The sequence below is a fragment of the Triticum urartu genome, chromosome 2 (assembly GCF_003073215.2).
Source record: "Triticum urartu cultivar G1812 chromosome 2, Tu2.1, whole genome shotgun sequence".
Taxonomy (NCBI): Eukaryota; Viridiplantae; Streptophyta; class Magnoliopsida; order Poales; family Poaceae; genus Triticum; species Triticum urartu.
Genome location: NC_053023.1, coordinates 642,439,374 through 642,448,424, shown reverse-complemented (window position 1 = coordinate 642,448,424; position 9,051 = coordinate 642,439,374). Strand labels below are relative to the sequence as shown.

Genomic DNA, 9,051 nt, shown 5'->3' with positions numbered 1-9,051 from the left:
TGTAGATGGTTCTCTATCTAATTTAACCCTTTATTGAAATATGCATGCGTGGAATCTTTCTGAGGGATGCTGTGCAGTCTGTTTTGAGGTGCCTCTCCCGGTGTCCAGTGAGGGTCGGTGATCCGTTGCTGTCGAACATGCCCGGCCTGTGGCGTATGACGTCGATCACCCGTTGAACACATCTCACGCGTTCGTAGCTATAATAATTCAGCAGACGAAGAAGAGAACGTGCGCTGATGCACATTGTGTGCAATGCCATGCCATCCAAGAAGAGCGCAGATGCACACAATGCGGTGCGACCGACCAACAAAATCAAATTATCGGCGACTTTCTGTTGATCTCATCTCCGTCCAGACTCACTCGAGAGCGATCCTTATTTACGGGGCTTTTCTTGTGGGCTCCCGGAGCGGCCAAGGCGAAGAGGATCCAAGTGAGCAATGGTGAGCACGAGCACCCACACGTTGGTGCAGCGGCGGCGGAGGCAATGGACGCTGGCGCTGGTGACGGTGGCGTCGCTGCTGGAGCGCGCCGACGAGGCGCTGCTGCCGGCCGTGTACAGGGAGGTGGGCGCCGAGCTGGGCGCGTCCCCGGCCGCGCTGGGCTCCCTCACGCTGTGCCGCGCGCTCGTCCAGGCCATGTGCTACCCGCTCGCGGCGTGCGCCGCGGCGCGCCACGACCGCGCGCGCGTCGTCGCCGCGGGCGCCTTCCTCTGGGCCGTCGCCACCATGCTCGTCGGCGTCTCCGGCACTTTTGCCCAGGTCAGCAGCCTCCGCCTCATGGCATGCCTACTTGAATAGTTGTAACGGTGCGAACTACAGCTGAAAACACACTGCTACTTTTGACAGATGGCGATCGCGAGAGGGTTTAACGGCGTCGGCCTGGCGCTGGTGGTGCCGGCGATGAACTCCCTGGCGGCCGACTACAGCGACGACACGACGCGCGGCTCGGCGTTCGGGTGGCTGGGGATGGCGAGCCGCCTGGGCGCCATGACGGGGGGCACACTCGGCGTGCTGCTCGCGCCCACGACCTTCCTCGGCGTCCCCGGCTGGCGCCTGGCATTCCACATACTCGCGCTCCTCAGCGTCGCGCTCGCCGTCTCGACGTGGTTCCTCGCCTCGGACCCCCGTCCGCCCAGCACGTCCGAGAAGAGCACGGCAACGGTGGCCAGAGAGCTCGCCATGGAGGCCAGGGACGTGGTGCGCTTGCCGACGTTCCAGATCCTGGTGGCGCAGGGGGTGGCCGGGTCGGTGCCGTGGACGGCGCTCACCTTCGCCGCCATGTGGCTGGAGCTCGTGGGGTTCACGCACTGGGAGACCAGCGTCATCACCAACCTCAACCAGCTGACCGGGGCGCTCGGCTCGCTGTTCGCCGGGCTCATCGGGGACCCAATGGCCCGGCGGTTCCCGAACGCCGGCAGGGTCGCGCTGGCGCAGGTGAGCACGGCGTCGACCGTCCCGGTCGCCGCCGTCCTGCTGCTCGCGCTGCCCATCGACCCCTCGGCCGGGGCCGCGTACGCCGCCGCCTTCGCCGTCCTCGGCTTCGTCATGCCCTGGTGCCCCCCGGCCACCAACAAGTGAGCAATGCTGGTGGCAAAACTTTCCATTCTTTGCATGCGCTGCTTGCTAACTGGGGTCCCTTTGCAGCCCGATACTCGCGGAGATCGTGCCGGAGAAGGCGAGGACGACGGTGTACGCGCTGGACAGGTTCTTCGAGACGATCTTCTCGTCGTTCGCGCCGGCCGTCGTGGGCATCCTGGCGGAGCGGGTCTTCGGGTACCAGCCGGCGTCCGGCGGCACCGGGAAGGCTGAACGGGAGAACGCCGCCGCGCTGGCGAAGGCTGTTTTCGCGGAGATCGCCGTGCCCATGGCCATCTGCTGCAGCATCTACTCCTTGCTCTACTGCACGTACCCATCGGACAGACAGCGCGCGCAGAAGGCGGCTCTGGTCGCGCCAGAGGAAGAGGACTGTGAACATGCTGCTTCTAGTACTCCTACTGGGGTGGATGGCTTAAACCAGGCATTGCTGGCCAGAAGTGACTAGCAGCATATCTAAGACAGGCTTGGCTACATGGACAAAATTGTATATATTTTTGTAGGTCCACTCAGGAAGGCAACTTACAGGCTTTACAGCCATATATTCAACTAGATGCAATTTACAGGCTTTACAGCCATATGTTCAAGACAAGATCTCAGATGCAATTGTTAATCCTCTAAACTAAAATAGAAATATGTACCAGATAATATATAGCCTCCCTGAATTCCAGTATCGGAGACGGCATACGAGTTAGATGAGCAGAAAAATATTTTACACAAAAAAAGACCTGTTAGATGGGACTAAACGAACACACAAGTTAACTAGGCCAAGGAGCTACGGCAGACAGGACCAAATAATTCAAAATTCTTTAAACCGAACAACTTTCTATAAACCAAGATTCAACATGCTGTCACAAATTATTCCCTTTATAAACCAATTACAGAGAAAAGAAGAAGATGAAATGAAAAATAAGAGCAACCATTCATCAAACCACTAAATTGTTTCCAGGGATTACCCTGCACAAAGTAAACAATTATGTTAGAAAACAGGCGTTTCAATTATAATCTATAAAGTGAACACATGTTCTTGCATCAGGCAAGAAAAGAGAGTAATCAATATATAAATCTAATTAGCATAATTCACAAGGGTATGTGAAGTTGATAAATCTAATAGGCTACGGCCAGACTAGCTTGAAGAGTATGTGAAGTTGATAAAAGTTGCTGCAAGAGCTACCAAGTGAAAATAAATAGGATTAATACAACAAATAAATCAATGCATCAAAACTTCAAAAGGAAAGGGAAAGCGAGATGTTGCTAAGCTGACAAAATCTATTATTGTCCAAAAGAAACAGTACCTTGAAAACAACAAACTTGACTACGAAATGATGCTTACCTACTTACAAATCCAAGAAGCCTTCACATCTGTCCACTAAATCCGAACATGTCAGGGATGTCTCCACTGCTTCCAATGCTGTGACTCAAGCTGTTAGTTGGAGATTCAATCTCATCCACTGCAAAGCGGTTCGGGATGCAAGTACCCTTCCCAACAAATCCAAGATTTTTTCCTCGTCCTTGATCAGGCAATTTCCCAAGGGCTGCATTAGAACTCTGAAAGCTAGACGAACTGGACACTGGCTGACTTGGCCCAACAGTATTTCTATAACCATCCATATTTTGCAAAGAAGACCAGCCACCTGTGATATCATTTGGACTCTGCAGAAAACCGAACTGTGCATTTTTTGACTGAGAAGACAGCAAGCCGGAATCCATATGGTTGGCATAAGCATAGTTTTGGTTAAGAGAGTCAGTGCTCTCAGTCTTTAGAACACCAGGTGGTTTAGAGCCCATTCCCATAGAGTTCTGATTAACCAGATATGGAGTATTACCAGTTTGAAAGCTACTTATTCCTTGTGATGGCATCACATTTGAGTTACGATTCATGAGACCAGGAAGATTTCCTCCATGGCTACTAATGAAAGGCTGACTGGTTGAAGCTTGGTTAATCAGATCAATCCCACCTAACAGACTGTTTGATGATTGAGAAGTTGGGAGAACAAGTTCAGGCTTCATGGATGGAGGAATGCCTGTTAGAAAACCTGACGATTGAGAAGGTATAATCAAGGAATTTTGATTAGGAGAGAGACCCTCACTAGCTGGGAAAGTATTTAATGACTGAGATGGCATTACTATGCCGGAAGGTTTGACATCTAGAGTGTGAAGGGTTCCCGACAGCATGGTATCTGGCTGCTGTTGCAATTCGTGCAAGACCATATTGCTATTCTGAGAATTATTCACATGACCCAGTGCGCTCATTGAATCTGACATACCAAGTTTGTTATTGGGCCAAGCTGAAAAAGAAGGCATTCTTCCAACTGCAGAGCTGTTTTGGGGTAATGCCGCATATGAATTATTCTGGACCTTGTATATCGGCTGCCCAAATGCTATTTGCTCTCCATGGGGCTTATTTCCTTTGACTGCAGCAAGTCGTAAAGATGACTGGTCCCTTCCAGGCAACACCAGGCTGTTTGTAGGTCGTCCTAGGAGCTCATCCTGCAAAGCTGCCAGGGCTTGAGGAGGGATTTGACCTGAAGCAGCCAAAGCTTGGAAATCAAGTCCTCCCAAGGAGGCCACTTGAGCACTAGAAGCAGGCACACTATATGGATTGGCCATTCCTGCATGATGCTGAGCTATCCTTTTCAGATACAATCTGAATTTCTGCAAATAGAAAAAAATGCATTCCTTTCAGCATGATTATCATGTATAACTGACATAAAGTTACCGCAATAAATCAACTCAGCATACTGCTTCGCAAAAAACAAATTACAACTGCTATTCCCTCGCAGCTGACGTGGTCTTCAAGATGTAACTTTGACCACTGATTATTAATACAGCATATGTACAAGACTTACTAACATAATATTCAACAAATATTTTTTGAGACAAATCTACAAATATGATTTTGGAAAATTTCAAACAGAATAATTAAAATGATATCTGATTATCTGTAGTCAGGTTTAAAAATATGACTGAAGGCATGTCCAAAAACGTCAGTTATGTGTGATACGGAAGGAGTATATGATGAATCTGGAGGTAATAAGGATAGTTTTGGGCTCAGAAGACATCAGGCAATATAACCTGTTCGAACTAACGGGATGCACAGAGGAGATAACTAGCATGTCAGCATCAAACCACTAAGAATAGGGAATGCTTCTTGTCATACATCTACCAAAATATTGGAAAGCATTCATTCATGTTCTCACAATATTTTTTAGTTAAAATCTACAACTTGAGGCAATTGCATTTTAGAGCAAAAAAATTTAAGCTGCACTGTAGTCACTAAAGCATAATTTTCTGAAAATCAAAACTAATTCTAACAGAAGGCCCTTAATTCATATTGCTAACTAAGCTAGAGAGGATTCTTCGAGCTAGGGATAATGAGGTGTAAAATGTACACAGTTACTAACATCCAGGAGCGTAGAAAACAGTAAAATAGAGAAGCCACCAGTAAACATAAGTTCAATACATCATCTCCTTAAGGATACTAAAAAGGTAGGAACATTGAAGACAATAATCAAACCTGCAAATGGCTGGCGACGTTTTCCCTAGTTAAACCAGGGACATTCATCAACTCCAAAATTTTCTTGGGAACAGCTTCTGTAGAAATATAAAAAATAAAATGAGACACAAAAGTGGAGAGAATTGGCATACTTCTAAATCATAGGTGTTCAACAGACAACACTTGCTTGATAAAACTAGTATAGAAAGGACTTTTATCCTACTTACAGTAATGTACTACTCCCTCCATCCCATAATATAAGAGCGTTTTTTACACTACACTAGTGTCAATATTATGGGACGGGGGGGAGTAATAAACACCAAAGTTGATAGAATAAGTACTAAAGCAGGTAACAAAAGCTTACTGTCTATTCCGAGGTGATTAACTGCATTTACAAATTGTTGATGGAGCTCAACTGACCAAACAACTCTGGGTTTCTTCGAATTATTAGAAGGATCACCACTTTCCAATTCACTGTCATCCTCTTCTTTATCCCGTTTCTTTTTCTGAGACTTCCAGCTATCCTCAGCTCCATCATTTGCAGAGGAAGCATACTCATTATCATTATTAGTTAGTCTGTTCCGATCTGTATCATCTAAGCTACCTGAATGCTCATGTTCCTTGCTTCCACCAAACTTTTTCCTCACAACATGTTGCCAGATGTTTTTTAACTCTTCCATCCTGACAGGTTTAATCAAATAATCACATGCTCCATGTTTTATTCCTTTCATTACTAGATCCGTCCTTGAATCAGCAGACATCACTGAAATGTCATCAACAAGCTTTAGTATCGCATCCCATTCACAAGTGAACATACTGAACAGGAGATAGTAGAATCTTTTTCTCGAACACAGGAGATAGTAGAATTTACTTACTAATAACTGGAAGATCCATCTCAAGGCCTACAAGTTCAAGTAACCTGAATCCATTCATATCAGGCATGTGAACATCACTAATTATAACATCAAAAGCACCCCTGTTCTCTCGCAGCATAGCTAATGCTCTCGTGGCCTGAGAACAAGTTGTAGCTGCACAAAAGAAAGGATTATATGATGGAGCAGAAAACAATACAGTAACATATATTGGATAGAGCAACATTTCACTGGTTGGCAGTGACAGTATAATGTGCCTACCGAATGTATAAGTCATGTATAGCCAGACAGAACGTTTCAAGATGTTCATGGGTGTGCAAAATGTTTTGAGCTGTCCTGTTCTATATTTGGGAGCTCTCGGGGAAGAGTGTCCTCCAGGCAGCCAACCAGAGGGTGCTTCTACCACATGACGCATGTCTTGTCCTGAGACATTAGGAGATTCATTTTCTGGTTCCCGAGCGTTTTTCTACTGGTCTTTCTTTTGTATCTGCTTACTTCAGGTTTTGTCTTACATGGAACATGCTGGATATTTTTTGTGCAGTTATTACCCAAAGTGAACCTTGCCAAATAAAAACGTCACAGACGCTACAAGCTCCACGGAGTCACAGGCCTTTGGCCTTTCAACTTTTCTATAGATATTGAAAGGGGGGCATAGGTTAGAGCACTCATTCATCAAAGACGACATGAGATGTAATGCTGGCTACCATGCATTGAGCGCAGAAGGCAGGACCACTTATTTCACTGAAATAAGTACAAGTGGGTCTACATATGTGAAGATCTTGCTGCACAAAATATAATGAGGCAAATGGATCATTATTTGATGTGCGGTTGAGAAGCAAAAACAAAATTTATTAGAGAATTAAAAACATATACCCATGCACCCAGAAGAGAAAGGAAATAGTGCAAGCCATGCAAGCATGGCTCCCATCATGGAAAAACCATGCACACCTTGTTCGATTGCAACACGAGCGAGCAGATGGTGGTGCCACATGTCAAGCCGCCAAGGATGCTGAACCAGCTTTCGAAACGGTACCAACTACTTAGTATTTACATTTATATTTATAGTAGGAAACATCATTCAATTGTAGCAACATTGGATAAGACAATCAAATCCACCACTTTGTTTAGTTGCGACACAAGCAAGCACATGGCGTCGCCACGTGTCAAGGATGCTGGACTGACCTTTGGAAAGGGTAAGCGGAAAAATCATTCAACTGTAGTAACATCAGATAAGACAATCGAGTCCAGCAGCCTCTGATGCTAATTTTCTCGAACATTATGTCCAGCAAATGGAGACAGATATGTCCCCTCCCCACATATTAGATTTGTACCAAACTAGCATTCATAGCACACTTACTTCGGTTCGGGGGGTACAACCTCCAAAGGTTGTAACCTTCAAGCTTCCTATGGCAATAGCTACCCATCCACATGAATGCCTAGTAAGTACACTATGCACAGAATAGGAAAATTAAGCAATAGCAGCAACAACAATACAACACAATCAGGAGCCTGGTTCTCTCCTTACACTATTTCCCTATGTATGTGTCTGGGCATTTGCGCCCAGAGTAGAATCTATAGGCAAGGGATACATATGAGCTCATATATGCAGTGAATAATAGAAACAACATTAAGGTTGCGCAAATAAATAGAGACAGGCATTACAGTCGAGCAAATAGATACATCGATGCTAATTGGGTTGAGCGTGCATCCCAGGGAAACACTCCCACGTCAGCCCTGATCAGACGGTACATGTTTCCCGTTGGATTATATTGACAGCGTGTTGCAGTACGTGTACTAACTTACTGTTCCCAAATAGAACGAAACTGTACATCAACCATTTTCGGTCATTAGGCCTAAAATAAGATTACTACGGTAATAAAAGGCAAAAAATAGGCGCATCAACTATCTATTCCTAGAGATATTGCATGCGCTGTTTATGTACTAGCTGGAATCATAACTGGAAACTCGCGTGAATCACCGGAATCTAATCCTAATACTCGTGCTAATGGGTAAAGTATTGCGAATTAGCAATCAGTAACAATAGACATGAGCCTGCTCAGATTCTTCCTCCAGCCAGATCTCCAACGCAATTACCAGTCCTTAATCAAACACACATCAGAAATCCATTCCCCAGACAGATAAAACCGGGAGAAGGGGGCACAATTTCTCGAAAACGGAGGATTACAGGACCGTTGAGAATCCCCTAGAAACACGGAAAGAGCAAATCAAACTCCTAATAAGCATGAGCTTTCCAACTATGGACAAACCAAAACACAGCTACGAAGCAACGGAGCCTATAGGCCGCCAGACCTACGTACGTGGGCACCCAATCAGGCGGCACCAGAGCAGCACGACACCACACCGCAGCAAGCGAGACGGGAAGGAGAGGAGAATCCGCTCACCGTCGTAGCGGCACTGGACGAGCATCCTCTTGAGCACGGCGAGGCACGTCTGGTCGTCGTCGACGACCAGCACCTTCATTCCCACCGGGAACTGGTCCCCGCCGCCGGCCTCCTCCGGCGGCGCCATCACGCCGGCGGAAGCCTCACCAGCCCCCGTCGCTCCCTCGGAGAATCACGCGCGAATCGCCTCCATCGCGGCCGCAGATCCGGCTCGGTGCGCGCGGCGTGCTCGGGCTCCGGCTGCGGCGCCGCGGATTCGGGCGGCGAGAGGGCCGTGGGGGGAAAGGGAGCAGCAGCGCAGGGGAGGGAGGGAGGGAGGAAGAAGAGGTGGTGGGCTGCGGAGGAGGGAAGGAGGAGGGAGGGGGGAGACTAAATCGCTAAGCGTGATTAGTAAAGCAAGTAAATTACGAGATTTCGGGATTAAATTCTGTCAGGGGGCGAGCGATTAGGAGTTAATGATTCCGCGGGGCGCTCTCTCTCTCCTCTCTCTCCCCCCTGCTGCGCTTTCCACTTGCGGCGGCTGTCTTTTTTTCCTCCTCCTCCTGCCTGGGGTGGCTGCGTGCGCGCTTAGCTGGCGGCTACCCGGCGCTTCCTTTTGAAAACAGGTTGTATTGATTTTCCACTGATTTCTTTCCATAATTCTATGATTTCCTTCCCCGTTTACGCCTTTTCGCCAGATGGAATTGATT

At 47.4% G+C, this 9,051-nt stretch overlaps 2 protein-coding genes across 2 annotated transcripts; one reads left to right on the top strand and one right to left on the bottom strand.

Moving 5' to 3' along the window:
- Nucleotides 1-243: 243 nt before the first annotated feature.
- LOC125539374 (hexuronate transporter-like) lies at nucleotides 244-2,144 on the top strand. The gene is made up of 3 exons (XM_048702816.1): nucleotides 244-758; nucleotides 846-1,573; nucleotides 1,644-2,144. Exons 1-3 carry the CDS (start codon nucleotides 438-440, stop codon nucleotides 2,038-2,040), a joined length of 1,446 nt encoding a protein of 481 aa, XP_048558773.1. The 5' UTR covers nucleotides 244-437; the 3' UTR covers nucleotides 2,041-2,144.
- Nucleotides 2,145-2,387: 243 nt separating this feature from the next.
- On the bottom strand, nucleotides 2,388-8,837 carry LOC125539373 (two-component response regulator ORR21-like). Its single transcript, XM_048702815.1, has 6 exons — nucleotides 8,363-8,837; nucleotides 5,964-6,116; nucleotides 5,453-5,851; nucleotides 5,110-5,186; nucleotides 2,926-4,247; nucleotides 2,388-2,549 (listed from the first exon to the last, which is right to left on the bottom strand). Exons 1-5 carry the CDS (start codon nucleotides 8,487-8,489, stop codon nucleotides 2,949-2,951), a joined length of 2,055 nt encoding a protein of 684 aa, XP_048558772.1. The 5' UTR covers nucleotides 8,490-8,837; the 3' UTR covers nucleotides 2,388-2,549; nucleotides 2,926-2,948.
- Nucleotides 8,838-9,051: the final 214 nt, after the last annotated feature.

What these genes read in the sequence shown, in the direction of transcription:
- LOC125539374 (XM_048702816.1), top strand. Translation starts at nt 438, where the DNA reads ATGGTGAGCACGAGCACCCACACGTTGGTGCAGCGGCGGCGGAGGCAA. An exon ending in TCTCCGGCACTTTTGCCCAG is followed by an intron (nt 759 to 845) that starts GTCAGCAGCCTC and finishes TACTTTTGACAG; the next exon opens with ATGGCGATCGCGAGAGGGTT. An exon ending in TGCCCCCCGGCCACCAACAA is followed by an intron (nt 1,574 to 1,643) that starts GTGAGCAATGCT and finishes GTCCCTTTGCAG; the next exon opens with CCCGATACTCGCGGAGATCG.
- LOC125539373 (XM_048702815.1), bottom strand. Translation starts at nt 8,489, where the DNA reads ATGGCGCCGCCGGAGGAGGCCGGCGGCGGGGACCAGTTCCCGGTGGGA. An exon ending in CGTCCAGTGCCGCTACGACG is followed by an intron (nt 6,117 to 8,362) that starts GTGAGCGGATTC and finishes TCTTTTGTGCAG; the next exon opens with CTACAACTTGTTCTCAGGCC. An exon ending in ACGTCGCCAGCCATTTGCAG is followed by an intron (nt 4,248 to 5,109) that starts GTTTGATTATTG and finishes TTCTATTTGCAG; the next exon opens with AAATTCAGATTGTATCTGAA.